The sequence below is a fragment of the Xiphophorus hellerii genome, chromosome 8, assembly GCF_003331165.1.
Source record: "Xiphophorus hellerii strain 12219 chromosome 8, Xiphophorus_hellerii-4.1, whole genome shotgun sequence".
Taxonomy (NCBI): Eukaryota; Metazoa; Chordata; class Actinopteri; order Cyprinodontiformes; family Poeciliidae; genus Xiphophorus; species Xiphophorus hellerii.
The window spans coordinates 6,585,499-6,609,222 of record NC_045679.1 but is presented as its reverse complement, the minus strand read 5'-3'; the positions used below and the strand labels follow the sequence as shown (position 1 = coordinate 6,609,222).

At 38.4% G+C, this 23,724-nt stretch overlaps 1 protein-coding gene across 1 annotated transcript in view; it reads left to right on the top strand.

Annotated features, from left to right (window-relative positions):
- The window catches only part of LOC116724455 (NACHT, LRR and PYD domains-containing protein 3-like), a 65,331-nt gene that overhangs the window by 25,972 nt on the left and 15,635 nt on the right, over positions 1-23,724 (top strand). Inside the window, exon 3 of the mRNA XM_032570174.1 lies at positions 1,924-2,043. Coding sequence (XP_032426065.1) covers positions 1,924-2,043 — 120 coding nt within the window. The remainder of the gene's footprint in view (positions 1-1,923; positions 2,044-23,724) is intronic.

Below are 23,724 nucleotides of genomic sequence, written 5' to 3'. Positions count from 1 at the left end.
CTTTTAAACTCTCCTCCTGCCACTGCAGCATTTTCTGTTGCAGCTCTCATTTTTTTAGACTACTTAATTCAACTTTGTGTGATTTTTATTTATTCTTTTTTATTTTTGCACATGAACTTCAGGTCTGAAGAGCCTTAGAGATCCAATTTGCTCTCTCCGTCTCCTCCCACCAGCAATCGTCTCCTCCTCCTGAGGCTCTCCCTCAACTTCCCAGTTTACACCTCAGCCTCCTGTCTTTCATCTCAATCCCTCCTCACATGCATGCACTGCAGTAATCATGATGTATTAGTAAGCACTTACTCTAAATGAGGGAATCTGGGAATCTGGGAATAAATGTTGACGGCTCTAATTACATTTTGTATTCTGAACAGGAAATTAGATAGTTTGAGGCGCTGTCGCTGCATTCAGTCTGCAATGTGTGATAAAAACCTCCTCTGCAATCCCTTTAACCCTTTAACCCCCTTTAATTTACATCTGAACCGGAGCAAAGGTGAAACTTTAACAACTTTGTGGTAAACGAGGCATTTGGTATTTGGCCACTTAACGCCACAAAAGCAGTTCCTCTGGTTCTGTGTGCACCGAAACCTTTTTACATCCTGTACAGATTTTTTATACTTGTGCATATGTATTAATTGTTTTTATCTTGTAACCAGGTTGCTATGTATTGCAATTTTTTTTGCCCAGGTGCCTCTTGAAAATGAGATTTAGATCTCAACGGGGTTTACCTGGTTAAATAAAGAATTAATTAAAAAAATAAAATAAAATAAACAGATTACAAAAACGTGACATTGAAAAAGAGCTTCTACTTCCTGGTTCTGTTGCTCTGAAGGAAAAAACTACAAGCCAAGTAGACTGTGACGTCATCAGTTACGCAACATCCGTCACATTTACTTTCGGTTTGAATTTCCCTGTTCATGTGCGGCTCCAGACCGTTAGTTGGGTCTCAGTCTGTTGTTTAAATTTTCTTCTTTAACTCTTTGGATCATTTGAACAAACTGTAAGTTTGATTTGTTTATTTCTTGAATTTTTCATCACTTTAACTTTTTCCTGATTGTTTCTAATCTCTGACGTTTGGAGAAAAGTTTCACTTCTGATTTCAGCTGAAACTTTAATATCTCTGCTGTTTGAAGGCTAATCTACAGGATTATTAGATTATTGATGAACTGGAATCAAACAACATGATGAACAGCTGATGTTTCACTGTTTTCTTCTCCGAACTGATTCATGATTTTATTTCCTGGTACCGAACTCTAGTCTCCACCATTAACGTCAGGAACAGTTTCCTGTTGCTTCCTTTCAAAATAAAATATTATTAAAATGTGTTTAATTCAGTCAGATGATTAAATAGTTCATCTTTAATGGAGCCAATAATCCACTTGTAGAAATTAATAATTATGAACTATAAGACTTGTTCAGGTTGAATCAGTGGATGTAAATGTTGCTCCATGTCTCCATCTAGTGGACTGATAGTAGAAGTGCAGCAGCTGATGGCAGCTTTCTCTGCCTCTCTGCTGTCTGACTGCATTCACCTGACACTGATATGAAGCAGAGAAGAAGAGCCAATCAGAGGAGGAGCAGCTGATCTTTTTCCAGCTCTAATGATGTAAAGGATGATCAGAGTTGATGTGCAGATGAATGATGTGTGTTTCCTCTGCAGGTGAAGGTAGAAAGTGTGTGTGAGCTGATGTGAATTCAGCAGCATGGATCAGTGTGAGGACAGAGAGGAGGGAGTCCCTCCCTCTAAAACCACTCTGTGTGGGGAAGATGAGAGCCAGAGCAAAGGTCAGAGGTGAGGTCACCATCTCTAACTGTCCACAGCCCTTTTCACACAGCGTTCACTATATCAGGCCAGAACAGACGTGGTGATGAAGCTGCTGCTGCTCCTCTTTGCTGATTAAGTTTTAATCATCATGTTTCTGTCAGGATCCATCAGAGACTCAAACCAGAACCAGAACCAGAACCCAGCTGTGTGTCCTTGAAGAGTGACAGATCAAACCATCATCTCATTAACTTTAAATCTCCTGGATCTCCACCATCAGAGAGGTGAGCTGTTTCTAACTGCTGTAACTGTTCAGTTTATATCTGTTATTGTGGCCATGTGATGATAAAAAGTTCTGTTGGGTTCTGTTGTCATGAAAACATTAGAATGAATTTCAGGTTATTTTTTGTTCATATGCATTACATAAATAACATTGATGTCTCCATAATAACATGATACCATGGAGACAGTAAAGTCCAAATGGATTGTTGCTACTGCAAAATTATTTAAATAACTTGAGTATTAATCAGGTCCATTTAGATCAACAATCTTTACCCAGAGGTTCTACACGTCCATCTAGTTTACAGAAGTCTTATAATTCGATCTGATGTTTCCCTGAGATCAATTTAACCATCATTCAGGTAATGACACTGCCCTCTACTGGCCAGATATTGGCAGCATACATAAGCAATTACTGCTGATGAATCCCGGAAAAAATTAACCAGAATAAACTCACTTTTAAACCAGGACACAATTCCATCAACTATTATGTTGACATGACCTTTGAATAACAAACATTTAATTGCATTTTATTCTGTTTTGCATCAACTTATTTTTTTCAAAACAAATTTATTCATTTATTTTGTACAATATTAAAATTAAGACAAAACAGTTTCTATGAATTAATTTCATGATTATAATTACATCTCCGTGTTTCAAACATCATCCAATATAATGCAGTTAAACTAAATAAATTATCTTGTAGATGTGATTGAGCAGTGGGCTTCAGTGTCTCTAACGGACCATCTGGTTCTGATTGAAGCTCCATCAGATCCTCCTTGGATGGTCAGAGTGGAAATGATTCCTGGTTCTTCTCCATGTCAGAGCTCAACACTAAGATCATCAAACTTCTCTCAGTCATTTCAAACCAACATATTGGTCTCAGAAACAGATTTTTCTGCTCTTTAAAGAAGGCTGGACATTATTCAGGAGGATCAATGATCAGGAACATGTTGGAGGATTGGACCGGTTCTGATAGGAATCATCTAGAACATCAAGTTAACGATCTCTTTGGTTCTGTTGTGTCTCACAGCTCTTTATTTTACAAACGGTCACAATAAAATTAATCTTTATAACACAACTCCACAGAAAGTTCTTAGAGTTTTTTTTTACCAGGTTCCATCAGAGATTCACACAAGAAGAACCAGAACCCAGCTGTGTGTCCTTTAAAAGCAACAATTCAATGGATCATAAGATTGACTTTAAATCTCCTGGACATCATCAGAGAGGTGCGCCGTTACTATTTGTTGTAACTGTAGACATAGAACCAGTAAGAACTCAGATGTCCCCAGTTATATTTACAGAGAGGTTTGATCTACTATCTACAAAAATCAGCTGCTGTTTTCTCATGAAAACACCATCTTATCTTCATATCTGGGGTGTTGATGATGATGTTCTGCTGCTTCCTGGCTCCATATCAGACTGTGGAAGACATTTCCATGACCTTCTCCATGTCCACATCACCTCAGATCTAGTCATCAGAACCTGATGGATGTCCCACACTGTCCTGAAGACCTGTGTGGACAGAGCCTTCATTTCCACTGTCCCCAACCTCTGGGAAACTGTCTCCACCAGCATCAGATCTCCTGACACTGTGGACTGTTTGAAGTCCACTTTCAGTACCAACATTTTGAAATGTCTACTGGATGTTTCTGGTGTTACTGGTCTCCATTGTTGTAGTTAATCTTCCCTCTAACTTCTTTGTATTATTTTTATGTGATGCTCTGTTTTTCTGCTTTGTGGAATTTTAATGTCAAACTCTTGGTGATTCCATCTGTGAAAACTGATGAATGAATATTTCCTGACTTCCTAATTGTTCCTGGTTCCTCCACAGAGTGGACCAGCAGAGCTCAGAGGTTCCCAGTGGTCCATCTGCCCAGCAGAAACAAACACAGCTTCATGCTGTGTTTGACTCCATATTTATGGTCTGTATATGTACAAGAAGTACTTTTCCATGAGTTCTGTTCAAAGTCACCTTCATGCTGCTCTTTGTAGACCAGAGGACTGTCAGTCTGTCCAACATCCATCTGGTGTTTGGCTTATGATGTTTCCTTCATCTATAATTCTGTTCCAGCTGCTGGAGGACAATATTGTCACTTTTGTGAAGAAAGAACTGAAGAAGATCCAGAAAGATCTGAGTCCAGATTACCCAGAACATTCAGAGAGTCAGAGAGATGACGATGTGTTGGAAGCTGATGATGAAGAACAGAGGAGGAGCAGCAGAGAGGCAGTGATGAAGATCACACTGAACTTCCTGAGGAGGATGAAGCAGGAAAAGCTGGCTGACTGTCTGCAGAGCAGTAAGAGGATTTCTTCAAAGATTTGAAATGATAGATAAATTACACATTTACTGAAATTTGAAGAGATGGAATCACAAAACATCTTCAGAAGTGATGTAATCAAATTCAAAAAATGATTTTTTTCATATCTGATTATCGTTATTGTGTTAATTTAGGACATTTTGCTCCAGTTTGTCAACATCAACTTAAATCTGGTCTGAAGAAGAAGTTCCAGTCTGTGTTTGAGGGGATTGCTAAAGCAGGAAGTCCAACCCTTCTGAACCAGATCTACACAGAGCTCTACATCACAGAGGGAGGGACTGGAGAGGTCAATGATGAACATGAGGTCAGACAGATTGAAACAGCATCCAGGAAATCACACAGACCAGAAACAACAATCAGACAAGAAGACATCTTTAAAGTCCAACCTGGAAGAGACCAACCAATCAGAACAGTGATGACAAAGGGAGTGGCTGGCATTGGGAAAACAGTCTTAACACAAAAGTTCACTCTGGACTGGGCTGAAGACAAAGCCCACCAGAACATCCAGTTCATATTTCCATTCACGTTCAGAGAGCTGAATGTGCTGAAAGAGAAAAAGTTTAGCTTGGTGGAACTTGTTCATCATTTCTTTAGTGAAACCAAAGAAATCTGCAGCTTTGAACACTTCCAGGTTCTGTTCATCTTTGATGGTCTGGATGAGAGTCGACTTCCTCTGGACTTCCACAACAAGGAGATCCTGACTGATGCTACAGAGTCCACCTCAGTGGACGTTCTGCTGACAAACCTCATCAGGGGGAAACTGCTTCCCTCTGCTCTCCTCTGGATAACCACACGACCTGCAGCAGCCAATCAGATCCCTCCTCAGTGTGTTGGCATGGTAACAGAGGTCAGAGGGTTCAACGACCCACAGAAGGAGGAGTACTTCAGGAAGAGATTCAGAGATGAGGAGCAGGCCAGCAGGATCATCTCCCACATAGAGACATCACGAAGCCTCCACATCATGTGCCACATCCCAGTCTTCTGCTGGATTACTGCTACAGTTCTGGAGGATGTGTTGGAGACCAGAGAGGGAGGAGAGGTGCCCAGCACCCTGACTGAGATGTACATCCACTTCCTGGTGGTTCAGACCAAAGTGAAGAAGGTCAAGTATGATGGAGGAACTGAAACAGATCCACACTGGAGTCCAGAGAGCAGGAAGATGATTGAGTCTCTGGGAAAACTGGCTTTTGATCAGCTGCAGAAAGGAAACCTGATCTTCTATGAATCAGACCTGACAGAGTGTGGCATCGATATCAGAGCAGCCTCAGTGTACTCAGGAGTGTTCACACAGATCTTTAAAGAGGAGAGAGGTCTGTACCAGGACAAGGTGTTCTGCTTCATCCATCTGAGTGTTCAGGAGTTTTTGGCTGCTCTTCATGTTCATCTGACCTTCATCAACTCTGGTTCTGACGTGATGAAAGAAACTCAAATATCTAAGGAATCTTCATTACTTAATAAATCTGACCTAAAGTCTCTCCATCAGAGAGCTGTTGACCAGGCCTTACAGAGTCCAAATGGACACCTGGACTTGTTCCTCCGCTTCCTCCTGGGACTTTCACTGCAGACTAATCAGAGACTCCTACAAGGTCTGCTGACAAAGACAGGAAGTAGCTCACAGACCAATCAGGAAACAGTTCAGTACATCAAGGAAAAGATCAATGAAAATGTGTCTGCAGAGAAAAGCATCAATCTGTTCCACTGTCTGAATGAACTGAATGATCGTTCCCTAGTGAAGGAGATCCAACAGTCTCTGAGTTCAGGAAGTCTCTCCACAGATAAACTATCTCCTGCTCAGTGGTCAGCTCTGGGTTTCATCTTAGTGTCATCAGGAAAGGATCTGGATGTGTTTGACCTGAAGAAATACTCTGCTTCAGAGGAGGCTCTTCTGAGGCTGCTGCCAGTGGTTAAAGCCTCCAACAAAGCTCTGTAAGGACACAGATTGTTACACTAGTTTTTATAGATAGGAATCTGCTAATTATGAGGTAAATATTCATGTTGCAGTTTATATATTGGTGCATTGTCTCTTCATTGGGGGTGTTGCTCAAAAAATAAACAGACTTCCTTCAGCAGCTGGAAATAGTGTTACATATTAAAGCAGCAAAACTTCTCCACTGTTAAAATTGAAATTGGATTAATATAGTTAATTATGAAAATTTATAATGCTATTTCCAACCTCCTTGTTACCTGTAGTTCAGTCCTTTAAGGCTGGAGGTCCAACAATAGAATGAACCAGTTCACAACAAATGCAAAGGTTGTGTAAAATTAGATAGTTCCTTCTCTGTCCAATAAGAACATTATTGATTTGAAAGAACATCAATTTTGAAGAATTGTTTAATAATAGATTTTCTCCCTGTCTCCTCAGACTGAGTTACTGTAACCTCTCAGAGAGAAGCTGTGAAGCTCTGTCCTCAGTTCTCAGCTCCCAGTCCCCCAGTCTCAGAGAACTGGACCTGAGTAACAACAAGCTGCAGGATTCAGGAGTGAAGCTTCTCTCTGCTGGACTGAAGAGTCCAAACTGCAACCTGGAAACTCTCAGGTAAAATTTTCTCGATGCTAGTTATATCTATCCACTAGCTGCTAGCAGAGATTGAAAAAAGTATTTGACCACCCCTTTAAATGATTGTAATCAGGTGTTCCAATAACTTCCATGGCCACAGGTGTATGAAATTAAGCACTTAGGCATGTAGACTGTTTTTACAAACATTTGTGAAAGAATGTGTTGCTCTCAGAAACTCAGTGAATTCCAGAGTGGAACTGTGATAGGATGTGCAACAAGTGGGTTTTTATGTCCTGGACAACTGAGAACCTATAAATATGTAGAAATTGAATATTTGGGAAGTATCATAACTTAAACTTAAGGCTGAGCACCAGAGTTTCCTAGAAAAATGTTCAGAATTTATTTTGTGGTTTTAAAGGCTCTACATTGAAGATGATGAGAGCAAAACATAATTGAAATATTAGCAACATTCGACAGAAAAAGGAGCTAAGTCTATGAAAGCAATGTAGCCAGTTTTGCTACTTTTGATTTAAGGCATAATAATGCAGTTTATCATGATTCAGCTGAAGTAATGAAATTAACTAAATGCGGTCTGATTTTTCTTAGTGTGTTTTTTCCTATTGAGCAGCGAAAGTAAATAAAATGTGTTACAGTGAATCCTCGTTTTTCGCCCAGGTTACGTTCCAAAAAGAAACCGTAATAGGCGAAATCCGCGGATAGTAACCTTTATTTTTATTACAATTATTATACAATGAAATACTCCATAATACATTGAGACCAAAGAACAAAACCTTTTTACAGGCCCAAACATTTGTTTAACAAATAAAAAGTAATGTATAAACATTTTTTTTTACTTTTACAAATAACTACTGTACTGTAAAATAATAATTTTGAAAGCGGATTCCTGTGCCCGAATTGCGGAGATCAGCTCCGCCCCACCGCGACCTGAATCATTGGATTAGAATGGGAGAAAATAAAAAATGATTATGATAAAAAACAAAACAAAGTACAGTAGGACAAATAGTGACTCGCGTGTATTTCACTGCTCTTCTGACTGAGCCGCTGCATTCTGACTCCGCTCTGTAGCGAGGTTTTCTTCTTCTAAAGCCTGCGGTGCATGTGTGTTTTTTCGAGAGAAGAACATAGTTATCTAGTTGTTGTCGCTCTTTTTTCTTCTGGGCAAAAAGATTCTTATAAACCGACATGCCACCATCGATTATGTTAAATATGGCAAGCTGTTTTACGTATTACGTGTACATATTAAACCGCATCGTTGTTGACACACAGGTAGAGAAGAAGTGGAGAGACTGTTTAGCCAATCAGAGTGCAGAACACAAAACACGATGCAAAGCGATACCGCGAAAGGTGAACCGCGAAATAGCGAAGGTTCACTGTACATATCTTTTGCTTTAAGTATTTACTTACTGGAGGGTTTTTTGTTTGTGCTGCAGAGCCACAGCTAACAGCTAGCTCCTCACTTCAGCGGCTCTAACGGAGCCTGTGCCGTTCAGCTGCTGTTGCTCCTCCTACACTTTGGACTGAACCATTGTTCTAAGACTGGTGGGGGGGTTCCTTAAAATTAATTCTTGTTCTTTTCTTAGATAAATGGCAGATTTACTTCTTTCTTTGTTTCTATTACATTTTTATATTGATATTGTTTAAATACAAAGGTTTCTTTCATGATTTATTTGGGGGGACAATTCCAAGATTGTGGGGGTCCGGACCCCCCGACCCACCTGGGATTTACGCCCATGTCCATACAGGTCAGCCTGTGTCCAGTTTGAGTGAAAAGAGGTGCAGGTGATCCACGCTTCAGAGATCAAGCAGCGGCAGCACGAGGCAACATGTAGAGGCACCAGCTGTGTGATTGGTCCACTCTCCTGGTTTTAAATGCATCAACTATAAACCTATCTATAGAAATAAATCTGCTCCACCAGGCCAGTGAAACGATCAGAGCAACAAAGACTCTTGCAATCCAGCTTTGTAAGAAAAAAGAGCATTATTGCAGATCCTTCCTCCCAGGAGTTGTTAGACTTTCTAACCAGAACTGCTCCCAAAAAACTCTTACATATGATTATAAATTGCTCTACTCAGCAACACATTTTTTCAAACTGATTATGCTGTTTTTATTAAATGTACAACATTATTATCCCTCTACTGTAAATGTGTCCTTACTCTACAGCCTCTTATTATTTTTTATTTTTACCTTTTCTTCAATGTTTTATTTTTCCATTTACCTTAAACCTGTTGCTGGTAAACCTGAACTCCCTGCTGTGGAAAAATGAAGGATGTTTCTGTTCTGATCCGTTCTATAAGTGACAAATGTTGATTTTTATTACTCATTTAACGGAATTAGAGTTTTATTACTATTTCATTTTAGTTACAATTTAATTTATTGACTTTTTTCCTCTTGTGAAAATGATCAGTTCAGACCTTGGGTTCTACCTCAATGTTCTCATCATGTGATGAATTGTGTGTCTGCAGCTTATCAGGCTGTTTGGTCTCAGAGGAAGGCTGTGCTTCTCTGGCCTCAGCTCTGACCTCCAACCCCTCCCATCTGAAAGAGTTGGACCTGAGCTACAATCATCCAGGAGACTCAGGAGTGAAGCTGCTGTCGGCTGGACTGAAGGATCCACACTGGAGACTGGAAGCTCTCAGGTATGGAGGAACCTGCTGCAGGAGCAGAGAAGGTCTGATAGAGGAGGAAGAGGGAGAAATGTCTTTAGTCAGTCTGCTGGGAAACATTTAGTTTGAAGCTAAATAGTTAACTTGTTGCTCAAAGGAACAGCTTTTTTCAGTTGCTGCTCAGTTTTCCATCTCTGTATCCAAGCAGTTAAAAAGGGAAAGATGAAATCTGAGATTATCTCTGCTTTGCTTGAAGCTGGTGTTTTCCCTCAAACCAGCTCTGATGCTGTTATTCAGCCTAGATTTCCTCTGGACTCTTTCTGTTAAAACTGACACTGGATTCATTTAGTTCAAGGTGGATTTTAATATTTCTCTTGCCAGCCTCCTTGTTGTCTGTTGTTCAATCCTTCAAGACAGGAGAACCATCTACAAAATGATCCAGTTCACAATAAAAGTCAACATAAAAATATGTGAAGTAAAAAGTCCTTTCAATCTTTCCAAGAAGAAAATTCTTGACTGGAAATGAAGAAATAAATATTTCTGATTTGCTGAATAACAGATTTTTCTCTCTGTCTCCTCAGACTGAGTGACTGTAACCTCTCAGAGAGAAGCTGTGAAGCTCTGTCCTCAGTTCTCAGCTCCCAGTCCTCCAGTCTCAGAGAACTGGACCTGAGTAACAACAACCTGCAGGATTCAGGAGTGAAGCTTCTCTCTGCTGGACTGAAGAGTCCAAACTGCAACCTGGAAACTCTCAGGTAACTCTGGGCACTTGACAAATTGCTGCATCTTAGGTGCAAAAAGAAACATTATTACAGATCCCAGCAGTTGCTTGGCTTTCTTATTTATTCCACATGTTACAAATCCATCCATCCATCCATCAGTTCAGACCTTGGGTTCTACCTCAATGTTCTCATCATGTGATGAATTGTGTGTCTGCAGCTTATCAGGCTGTTTGGTCTCAGAGGAAGGCTGTGCTTCTCTGGCCTCAGCTCTGACCTCCAACCCCTCCCATCTGAAAGAGTTGGACCTGAGCTACAATCATCCAGGAGACTCAGGAGTGAAGCTGCTGTTGGCTGGACTGAAGGATCCACACTGGAGACTGGAAGCTCTCAGGTATGGAGGAACCTGCTGCAGGAGCAGAGAAGGTCTGATAGAGGAGGAAGAGGGAGAAATGTCTTTAGTCAGTCTGCTGGGAAACATTTAGTTTGAAGCTGAATGTTTAATTTGATAATTAAATATTTAGACGCCTCATCTGGAGGCAGAGATCATTACCCAGTTTTCTGGAATATTCTCCAGACTAAGAACGGCTCACAAGGAAAATTAAAGAGTGGGATGGGTTTAATAGTTTAATAGGGACTCTGACTAAATCAATAAAAGAAGTTCAGTTAGATTTCCATGATGATCTACTGATGGCAGAAAGGACTTTAAAACAATATTTGATGGAGCTCCAGACCAATCAGCCCCAAGAAGCAAAGATGAGAAGAAAAGTAACTCCATGTTGGTCAGATGGATGTTTAAAAGTTATGGGAGAGAAAAATAAAGAACTTTAGATTTTAAACAAAACTCAAAATTTTCAGGAATTAATAAAATGTAAATTACATAAAAAGTGAAGAAAACTATTCATGAGGCAAAGAAAGAAAGTGAGAATTTTAACAGTTTGATCCATTTAGTAGTTTGATCTCCACCAGGGGGCGACATCTGGAAAATGATCCACAGAATGAAAGGAATCAGGAGAGAATGGAAATCCCTTGTTTTCCAGAGGAAATGAAGAATTGCAGTGAATGATGGTGAAAAAGTAGAATTGTGCTCTGTTGACTGTGGTAGAAATTAAAAACAATAATAAGACCTTTTAGACAGATCCAAGAAAAGACTAATGTGTTTAGGTTTTTAGTAGTTGGGAAAGCTTTTGGGATTGTTCAATAAAGTTTGGGAAAAATTCCCAACATCTTGGAAAAAGGCAGAGACCCTTCATGTTGGAAAACCAGGGAAATATCCATCCGACCAATCAGATTCCAGATCCACAGCTCTGACGTCACATTTAGGATAAATAATGGAATCGTAATAAGAGAAAGAAAAACATTTTATTGATAAAGTAGAGGGATGATATCAGCCCATCAGATGGTTTAGAAGAGGGAGAGGAAGCATCATGGGACTGCAGAGGTCCTTCACCTGATCCTGGTTGTTGGGACAAGAACTTTGTTACTGAACTTAAGGACATTTTTCATGTTTCTGTACGTAAGTAGATTTAATGGTGGGAACTTTTACTCCACTACATTTTACAGTATCTGTACTTTCTACTTCACTACATTTCTATAAAGCGTTGCGTTACAAGTTACATCCAAGTCGCTTTGCGCTTTTTGATTTGTTGGTTAGTTTGAAAGTAATCAATGATTCTGGTGCCGCCTTTGCCTCCCTGATATCATGAACTGCTAGCTTTCAAAAATTCACCATCAAATCTGAAAAACATATCGAGGAAAGTTAAGCTGCTAAACGCTGTCTGAGTTTTGGGTGTTTAATTGATTTAGGTTAGAGAAGTTTTATGTAATCTTACCAAGCTTCTAGTTTAAATCGACTGCAATAAATAAAACAATTAAATAGTTGTAAGCAGCTGAACTGGCAGTAACATTGATTACTGCGGTCGGGGCGCATGGAGCGCAGCGTCTCCTGCCATGAATGTCCCAGTAACGTTAAACTCCTCCACATCCTGGTTACTGAATTAATGTGAATAATCTCCATCTCATATTTACATTTACAGTCATATTCAATAAATTAGAATATTGGTTCCCATGAGGCTCGTTTGTCAGGATTTAAAACAACTTCAGCAGATATTAAACATATTTTTCATACTTTCTTACATTTACTCAAGTAAAAGTGTTAATGTGGTTCTTTTACTAGAGAACATTTTTGTCTGTTTATTTGTACTTTTACTTCAGTACATTGTTTGAGTTCTTTCTCCACCTCTGGTGAATAGCCAGTAGGTGGTGCTAGAGTCAGGAGGAGGCAGCCTGGAGAAAAGGCTGTTCCTCCCTGATCTGTTTCCAAGCAGTCAGAGTGTAGAAGTTGAGAGCTGGAGAAGTTTCCTCCTGTTGCTGCAGCAGCAGAGATGTTCTGCTTCATGGACTAAATCAGGTTGGAAAGAGGAGAGATCTTTACTGAGCTGCTGGATAAAAGCTTCTGAAACATTTCAACTCTTTCTGGAAACTAATGAGACATAAAAACAATGGATGTTTTTACCATCCAGACCTTTAGAACCAGTTCAGGTCAATAATTCAGTTGTTTCTGTGGAAGATGAACAGATTTGATGTGAAATGATGAAATTCTTCATTTCTATCTGATGTTCCAGCAGATCTGTAGAAACTGGAGCTGCAGCTCTCAGATATTTCAGTCGTCATGTTTTCTATCAATGAAGCCACTGATTAAAGCAGGAATCTCATCTGGAAATATTTCTTTGACCCTGAATCAGTTTGAAGGCAGGCCAGCTCCTCATCAGAGCTGAGATCTTCTCTGTCCTCCATGCTGGAAATGTACAAGTCCAGCAGCTCCTGATCAGTGACATCAGAGCGTGACATCATCAGTAGAATGATGATGTCATTTCCCTCTCAGAGCAGCTTGGAAATCTGAGAGGAAAGATGCAAACAAAGACTCTCTGGACTGTTGGATCTGCTGGTTCTGGTTCCAGATGCTCCTTGGACACTTTCACAAGCCATTACTGCAGCTGCTGGATTCAGGATGCTGCTTCTTCTTCTTGGTCTCATTGTAAATGTGTGCAGCAGCGCCACCTGGTGGTGTTGGTTGGTAGAGGAAGTGCTGAAAGGTTGGAGGTGTTTGTCAGAGGTGTGTGATGATGGAAGCCTCTCCCTGGTTTGTGAGTCTGAGCTCAGAGATCAAATCTTTGATTCTTGTTGAACTCTTTGTTGAATGTGATGCAGCTTCTCCTTTTTAATGTTTGTATTTCTGGATATTACAGTGAGGCCACAGCAGGTTTTCAGCAGCAGGGCTGTTTAGTGTTTCATTCCTTCATCTGTGTGTGGGAGTGTGGATGGAACAGGTATCCAGGTGTTGTGTCAGAGTTTAGATTGATTGTATTTTAATGCTGATTATTAAATCAGGTTGAGCTTCCAGAAATGTTTCCTTAGTTTCCTGATGTCCTTTTAGGCTTCAGTGAGTTTCTTCAGGTTGTTACTGAGGGATTTCCTTTCTCCTCTCTGTTGGAGCTTTTCCTGTGTTTGGAGAAATGAGTTGTGCTGCAGCAGCACCAACTGTCCTTCCTACATCCACTGCAGTTTGCAATCCAAATGTTGGACTGTTCCTGTCTCAGTGGAGGACAATGTGTGTCTGAGAGACATGTAATGTCCATGTTTGCTGCTGAAAGAGACTGATGGTCTGACCCCCCTCCTCCTTTCAGGGTGGAGCCTGCTGGAGTCCCATTCTTGACACCAGGTCTATGGAGATGTAAGTGTGTTTTTCATCTGATTCATGACAACAAAGCAGCTCACATTCAACCATCTTCAAACTGTCACATCACTCATTCAGGAGTCATCATCAAAGTGTCAATAAATGATCAATAACTGCAGCTGGATTGTGTTTGTTCTCTCCATCAGATTCCTGTCAACTCACCATCGACACAAACACATTGAGCAGAAACCTCAAACTGCCTGAAGACAACAGGAAGGTGACATGTGAGGAGTTTCAGTCATATCCTGATCATCCAGACAGATTTGATTACTGGAATCAGCTGCTGTGTAGAACTGGTCTGACTGGTCGCTGTTACTGGGAGGTCGAGTGGAGAGGATATGTTTATATATCAGTGAGTTACAGAAGAATCAGGAGGAAAGGAAACAGTGGAGACTGTGCATTTGGATATAATGATCATTCCTGGAGTCTGAGCTGCTCTGATGATGATGGTTACTCTGTCTGTCACAATAAGATAAAAACTCGTCTCTCCTCCTCCTCTGTCTCTAACAGAGTAGCAGTGTATGTGGACTGTCCTGCTGGCATTCTGTCCTTCTACAGAGTTTCCTCTGACTCACTGATCCTCCTCCACACCTTCAACACCACATTCACTGAACCTCTGATTCCTGGGTTCTGGTTCAGTTCTGGTTCCTCTTCAGTGTTTCTGTGCTGAGTTGAGTCTAAAGAGTCTAAAGATTTTCCTCCTGTCAGAGAAACTCTCTCACTGTTGAACAGATAGTTCAGTCTCTACAATCTATTTCTTGGTGAAACAATTCTGATTGAGTCCTTGGAAACTTTTTCTTCTTCCAGTCCTTTAAATATGAAAGCTGGGATTATTCCAGGATTAATCCAGGATTATTCCATGATCCTCATGTTTTTCTGTCTGTTTCCAGTCAAAGCTTCACACTGAATATCAAGATGTTGTTTCTCTTATTTTTTCCTTTCATTCATCAGATTTCATTGAAATCTTGATCAGTTTTTCTCAATCACTGATCATTTTCTGTTTCTATCGGCTCCTATTTTTCTCAACATGTCAGATTTGAATATTAAATCTTCCTTTTGTAAATTTGCTGCAGTTTTTCTTCATGTGTTTTAAATAAAAACATTTTTCTTCTGCATTTGGTTCATTTGCTGCTCATTCTGTTCTTTTCCTGTTCAAATTTAAATATTTGCATTATAAATATTTTTTCATCAACTCTGCCTTTCAGAAAGTCCTGATTTAAAGTAAAACATTCCCGTCCCATGAAGGTCAGAGGTCAATGCTTTGAAGCATAAGGTGGGAAAATCTTCATATTTTCTGTTTCATTCAGAACTTCTACCTGAAACTCAGAACCTGCAGAACATTTTTCTCTTTGGAGGAAAAATCCCAGGAACTGGAAGATCAGAGCAGAATGAAAACTGGAGATCAGTGTTGGACAGAAAAGGTCTGATCGCTGCATCTCTGCTATATTTTACATTTAAATCTGATAACAAAAAGTAAACCTGTTTTTAGTGAATAAACCAACATGGATATGACCCGCCACAGCGCCAACGTGGGCCACACCTGATTCAACCCAAACTGGAAAATAAAGGATTTAACTGGAAAAAGCAAAACCCAGTAAAATCAGCAGCTGGTTGTGATTAAAATGCAGTTTGTTGCAGAGGTTCAAACTTCCTGATGGTGACCTCTCCTCCGTCCCTCACCTTGTCTGGCCGGTTTTAATCCTCACTGCAGTGTTAGACTGGAGCTCATCTCTCAGATTAACCAGATTAACACTGAGCTGCAACAGGAACCAAACGTCTCTCCTCCAACTTATTTCACTGATTAATAACAAGGTTGGATAAAAACATTGAGCTGAGCTTCTCATTCCTTAAAGAGTCATGAAGAAAGACTCACCCTGGAACTGCAGAAAAGAAGTTAGAAAGTTTAAAAATAGATGGAAAAAACTTTGTAAATATATTCTAACAAGTGATTTAATCATCTGGTTTTTGTATCTTTTAATGTATAAAACTGTATAAAAAAGGTGTAAATGGTTAAAAATCTTCAGAATGAGCCAATTTTTAACCTGATTAATCATCACAATAATTCTTTGTTGGACCATCGCTACGCGGTACTGAGGAGGAAACTTTAAAAAAGTTTTAATGTAACTTTCTCTATGTCCTAACATGAGATAATCTGAGAGAACAAATGGAGTTCCTCTGCCTCCTCCCTGTGTTCTGCTGAATTACTCTACTGGGTCAGAAACAAGCCATCAGAACCAGAACAATTAGCCATGAGCCTGCAAGTATTGGACATGTTTTTGTCTAAATGAGGTGATTTTATGGCTCCATTTTGCCAGATCACATAGTAGCATTTCTACCTAAAGCCAAACATTAACAGCCAATCCATGTGATCGGTATCTGTGATCGGCAGTGATCGGACCTCATGGTGATCAGAACCGGCAGGAAAAACCCTGATGGGAGCGTCTCTACCCAGGAGTAATATGATGGTTTAGAAGTTCATTGAAATCTTTTCCGTTTTGAAAGAAGCTCACATTTGGGGAACTTGTGAATGATTACATTATTTATCATACTTGGTTCTGCTTAAAATAATTAAATTCAACTGAATTATTCTATTGTCATTATTGTTCTTACATTTGGGAGATTGAACATTTCTGTTTTTATTAAGTTTTTAAAATAAAACTTTAAAAAGTTCAGAAAATAAAATCAATCTACTGAACATTCTGGTTTTATGAGGATCTGTTTGAAATGTTTGTTATAAAGTTGATTACTGCATTAATTTTTATGTGAATTAAATTGGTGTGTTTAATTTGTGTTTTTTGTAATGTACTGTTACTGGATGTAATACTATTTTTATTTTTTAAAGGATTTTGACCCGTTTACTGGCCGACATTTATTCTATAAATCATTTGGTGACCAATTAAAAAGTAAATGTATTGAACTAAAAATGGAATATCTAATTTCTGGAGCAGAAATATTAATCACTAATACAGTTTCCTCAAGTGACTGGAGTTTATTTATTTTTAACACAGTTTGATGAAATGGTGAAGAAAAATATAAGACAATTATAAATGGAACTGGTTCATTTTGGGGGAAAAACTGTCATAATTGTCAGAAAAATACAAAGAAAATTAAAAACTTTGTTTTTAAACACCTTCAGTAAAATTAAACTTATAAAAAATGTTTAATAAATCATGGAAAATACTTTATTTTAAGATAAATCACGGTCGCACCACATGACATTTTTAAGACCACAGCCGAATCATATTGATAAAAAAACCTCTGAAAACGTCTCATTTTAATTTTTAATTATAATTTCTGTGTGCACAACATTTCAAATGTTGTAATAATTGCAATGGATAAACATATTTTTACATGTTTAATTTCCCCTGATGGAAATCCTGATACGTCAACGACCCTGAAACAGACGTTCCTCCAAAATCTCAGTGATTTCCTTTTCTTTCAGTCTTGCATCCACATCAGCAGAAAGAGGTTTTGAAAGCACTGAAATATCAGCAGAAGCAATAATTTCAGCATTTAAAAGCTCTAATCTGACTTCAACTAGTTGAGTATCAAGTCCTTGAATGGGAGGTTTTAGACTCCTGGGTAGTTTGAGCAGTGAATGTAACAAACAGCCATTGATAGAAAAAGCTGCTGTTCCTGTAAATGAAGTCAACATGACAGTTTGATTTGATATGTCAGCCTCCTCTCCATCAGTAGAAGAGGCTACTGATGGATCTGATGATCCAGAGCAGTGCTTGCTTCAGAGTCAATACATTTAATCAGGTGGGATTTTCCACTTCCTGCTCCACCGTTGACATAGAAGTAAAATGGATGAGGGTTCAAAGCACAGAAACACTGAATACACCAGTCTCTTACTGAACAGTTTGGTGTCTCCATTGGTGGATAGATGGGAAAACTGAGAGCATCAATTTACTGGACTGAACTGGAGATTGATAAAACACGGAGTGGAGTTTTCTTCTGTGCATTTTTGTGCCATAAATGGATTGGAAACCAAATCTGGAAAGAGTTTGACTGGAAAGTAAAAACCAGATTTAATAGAACTCCATTAAAAAGTTTCATTTCCAGGATTCCAACCACAGATAGATGTTGGAGGAATTTGTGGAATGGTCGGTCATCACACACGTCTTCTGGGACTGACCACAAATAAAGACCTTCTGGGAGGAAATGAAACAGGAGATTGAGGACATTCTAAGGACAGATCTCCCCATGGAGCCTCTTCTATTTCTGCTGGACATAAACACCAAGGATTTACTCACTAAAGATCAATGTTACATATTGTTGCACCTTCTGCTACTAGTAGCAAGAAAGACAATTACACTAAACTGGATTAAATCCTGTTCACCAACTGTTGCTGAGTGGAGAAAAACTGGAACATGACAACATGATGGAGCGTCTGACTGAACAACTAGACATGAAAATAGATCATTAAATATGTAGTTTAGAAAATAAATATTGGATTTGAAAATTAAATGTTCAGTTTGGAAAATACATTTTCACATTTTTTCTCTATGACATGATGAATAAACTAAAATACTGTTCTTATTTAATTAAGAATAATTAATTAATATATTTTTGTACACACCAGTTTTTAGTGTTTTTCTTTTATTTTTAAAAGTTATTCTTTTTTAAATATGTTTTGTACGCCAATGTTAAATTTCTGGAAAGTCTAATATTTATTATAAACTAACAGCTGCCATCATAGGTGGGTTTAGTACCCAGATGTGATACTCTAATGACATATCACATATATTTCAATATATTGAAATATAGTTCAATATATTTTTAGTAAGTAACTGTGCAATAAACTACATAAGTAAGAGCAACAAAGTATTTGGTGAAATGGCTTTTATTAACTACTGTTTTACTGATCATAATGTGCAATGTAATATTACGCATTTATTTCAGCAGACATGAATAAAAATGAAGTTATGTGCACTGTTAGGTATTTTAAAACCAAAAATGAAAAATATTAATACAAGACAACAAATGAAGGTTTGAAGAAACCAAACATAAACATTTATCTGTGTATCATGTTTTAGTTTTTATGGATTAAAATGTTTTCTTCATTCAGTTAAGTTACTCGCATTAGGTTGCATATCAACAACATTTACTCAAGAGTTTTACATATGGAAAAATAGTTGTAATTTGTTTTTTGTCAAAAGTTACAGAGTAATTGAGTAAATATTTAATTAGTTAATACCTGCCCTTGGCTGTTTGAGCAATATCACTTTTACAGTTTCTAATAATTTATTGCAGAATATATATTTGTTATGTGTAAGCCATTGTGACTTGTATAATTAATTGTTAAATCCTACAAAACAGTAACAATAATGTTAAAAAATCTACAGTGATTAATTTCAAACATGCCTTTTTTCTACCAATCATTTGTATATTTCCTGATGTGTAATAACCTTTTTTTAATGTTAGTAGCTATTATGTTGTGTCCTCGCTCTATTTTGAGTGGGAATTAACCTTGTCTCGTTTAAACTTATCTGCAAAGTATAAAGATGTTGTTTTTTAATTGTATTAATTTCTTTTTGTTCCTGCAGAATTCCATATATTCAGATGTGGCCTACCCTGGAGAGACACATCTCACTTTCATTGCCCGAACTGTTTTTCAGCCATTGACAGAAGGGACAGGTTTGTTAATCATCTGGTTAACCAGGCAATGACTTTCAATATGGTGTCCAGCTGTGCATCAGCCCAGCCACCTGTCCAGCCAGCAGCTACCAACAGGAAACAGGAAACAGTCATGTAGTCCACACCTGGTTTCCACCTCTTTCCCTTGACCCAGCACTACACCTACCAGTACATATTTTTGCTTTGGATGTCAGATTCACCACAATATATTAATTTAGTGATTTAATTGGAAACTGCAGGCACAAGATCTGGACTGGGTTCTGACTCCTGTGTGGCGTCCTGGACATTGGACACTATGCGTTAGTACAATACTTATTTACATATTTACTGCATTTCTTGACACTTGTCTAATTCATTTATTACTCTGCGGTAGTGTTCATCATCAGTGTGACATATTTTTTCAGATTCTGAAACCTAAGCAAAGGGAGATTTTCTTCCTTGATTCTATCAGTGGCTTCACAGATGAAAACCACATCAAAACATTAAGGTTTTATAAGAATGAGTTTGAAAGTGGCATGTGTTCAGCATGTTGTTCCGTTGTTCCACGGAGGCAAAGGTTCAGCATTAATCTTCATATTTATGTAAGAGTAAATATCCAAATTGAATTTGTGGATAATGTTTTAAAGCCTGAAATCCAATAGGACATACATTTTCTAAGCAGTCTTGTTTCTTTTTAAACAAGACATGGGTTAAAGCTGGACCATCAAGAGACCGTTCTGTCTCACATCCGTCTTTCATTCTCATGCATGTTTATAATTTTTATGTTGTGAAATATACCCTTGCTAACTTTTAACTTAAAAACTTTGTATCATCAGAGAAGTCTGTCTTCAGATGTCATCTGGACCATGGACAGAATTTGTTGGCAATGATGTTAAGGTGAGATGTTCTGATGGGACACTTGTGGTTCTTTAGAGCTACAAGATGCTTATTTCCAACCATTCCTCCTTTAAATGTTTATAATCAATACTGTGGGTAAGGCTGTTGTCCTTTACCTCAATCTGATTGTTATAGTAATGACACATTAATTTTCTTCCCCCTTCTTGAATTTTCTCTTAAACACCACAGGGATTGCCTAAACAAGGACTGCCCAACAACTGTGTAATGTTTGTAGTGATGGTAACATCCGCCTCCACCCACCATATTGTTGTATGGTTTGTATAGACGTAATAATCACATTTTTCTCAACAGTATGCACTACTTTGTGATGGGAGCATCATTTGGTTTCAGCGAGGTAAGGAAACAGATGAGAGTCTCTGCTTTCTGTTGGAGATTTCATTAAATGTGAAGCTGTGACGTCCACAGAATGATATGATGACAATACGAAGATGGTGGTCTCTCACTCTCTGGAGAAACTTCCCTGTGAAGTAAGAACAATAATGGTGCACTGTACCACGTCATGTTACACATATGGCAGATTTTTAAAGAAAACCTTCAATTTGTCCTTTTAAAACAGGGGCCCCCAAAGTCGGCCCTCGAGGGCCGGCATCCTGCACGTTTTAGTTCTCTGCCTGGTGGAACCAACAACCTTTTCAGCGTGTCAGTTTTCTTCTTAGGCCGTCTAACGAGCCGTCATTGGATCCAGGTGCATTAAACTAGGGAGAAACTAAAACATGCAGGATGCCGGCCCTCCAGGACCGACTTTGGGGCCCCTGGTCTGACTGAACAACTAGACATGAAAATAGATAATTAAATATGTACTTTTGAAACTAAATACTGAATTTGAAAATTAAATGTTTAGTTTGCAAAACAAATATTCATTTTGAAGTTAAATATTTAGCTAAATTATTTTCAAAAATTTTGTTTTCAAAGTAAATATTTAACTTGTGAATTAAATATTTAGTTTAGAATGAACGTATGGATGACATGGTGAAAATATTAGTTTGGAAAATACATTTTCACATTTTGTCTCTGACATGATGAATAAACTAAAATACTGTTCTTCATTTTTTGTTACTATCAATCATCACTACAGTCATGATCAAAAGTAAGTACACCCTCATTTTTATCAGAACTTCTCTCCTTCCTCATGAAGATTTTATCAACCTGCCTCTGATTTCACCTCAGAGCTTCTACTTCCTGGTTCTGTTGCTCTGAAGGAAAAAACTACAAACCAGGTGGACTGTGACGTCATCAGTTACGCAACATCCGTCATATTTACTTTCGGTTTGAATTTCCCTGTTCATGTGCGGCTCCAGACCGTTAGTTGGGTCTCAGTCTGTTGTTTAAATTTTCTTCTTTAACTCTTTGGATCGTTTGAACAAACTGTAAGTTTGATTTGTTTATTTCTTGAATTTTTCATCACTTTAACTTTTTCCTGATTGTTTCTAATCTCTGACGTTTGGAGAAAAGTTTCACTTCTGATTTCAGCTGAAACTTTAATATCTCTGCTGTTTGAAGGCTAATCTACAGGATTATTAGATTATTGATGAACTGGAATCAAACAACATGATGAACAGCTGATGTTTCACTGTTTTCTTCTCCGAACTGATTCATGTTTTTATTTCCTGGTACCGAACTCTAGTCTCCACCATTAACGTCAGCAACAGTTTCCTGTTGCTTCCTTTCAAAATTAAATATTATTAAAATGGGTTTGATTCAGTCAGATGATTAAATAGTTCATCTTTAATGGAGCGAATAATCCACTTGTAGAAATTAATAATTGTGAACTATAAGACTTGTTCAGGTTGAATCAGTGAATGTAAATGTTGCTCCATGTCTCCATCTAGTGGACTGATAGTAGAAGTGCAGCAGCTGATGGCAGCTTCCTCTGCCTCCTCTGCCTCTCTGCTGTCTGACTGCATTCACCTGACACTGATATGAAGCAGAGAAGAAGAGCCAATCAGAGGAGGAGCAGCTGATCTTTTTCCAGCTCTAATGATGTAAAGGATGATCAGAGTTGATGTGCAGATGAATGATGTGTGTTTCCTCTGCGGGTGAAGGTAGAAAGTGTGTGTGAGCTGATGTGAATTCAGCAGCATGGATCAGTGTGAGGACAGAGAGGAGGGAGTCCCTCCCTCTAAAACCACTCTGTGTGGGGAAGATGAGAGCCAGAGCAAAGGTCAGAGGTGAGGTCACCATCTCTAACTGTCCACAGCCCTTTTCACACAGCGTTCACTATATCAGGCCAGATCAGACGTGGTGATGAAGCTGCTGCTGCTCCTCTTTGCTGATTAAGTTTTAATCATCATGTTTCTGTCAGGATCCATCAGAGACTCAAACCAGAACCAGAACCCAGCTGTGTGTCCTTGAAGAGCGACCAGTCAAAGGATGATCTCTATAACTTTAAATCTCCTGGATCTCCACCATCAGAGAGGTGAGCTGTTTCTAACTGCTGTAACTGTTCTGTTTATATCTGTTATTATGACCATCCAATATTAATTTAACACACAAACACAAAAGGCAGAAGTGAATTTAATTTCTAGATTGATATTTGGATTGTTCTCTAAATCTAAATGTAATTTATTTTCCAGCCAGAGTAATGCTGAAAGAAAAAGGCTTTTATGAATTAATTTTATGATTAAAGTTTCATCTCTGTGGTTCAAACATCATCCAACATAGTGGATTATTAACCATTTCCACAGTTAAGATAAATAAATATCTCATGTGGATATCTTTCAGAACCAGATGATCTCTAACTGACACCATAAATAAGCAACTGGGTCATTCTCTGAATTCAGTGCATTTTGTGTCTCACAGGTTTATCTCAAATATTTTCATATAATGCAACCAACATTTTTAAAGTAAAATCAAGTATTGGAAATATCCATGTGTCTTGGTAATATAACATGCAAATATATTTTAATGATTATGTTTTGAAAGATTTGATGGCTTGTTGAAGCATAGAGGTCAGCCAAATGAGCATGTCCCCACTGACCAATGTTAATTTTTCACTGAATATAAAACAAATTAAACTAACCAGTAACTGCAACTTATTTGTACCATTTTAAACATTTTTAGGTATACTTTAATCTAAATAAAAGAAATATGAGAAAAATACATGAATTATTTATAAAATATCACTTTTTAATCATGTCCCTCCAGTTTTGTTTAACCCTGTAACAGCAGACCAATCCCTCCTTTTTATAAATAATGGTTCAGTCCAATTTCCTCAGCACCCTGGAAGTGACATCACTTAAGTTTTTTCCCAC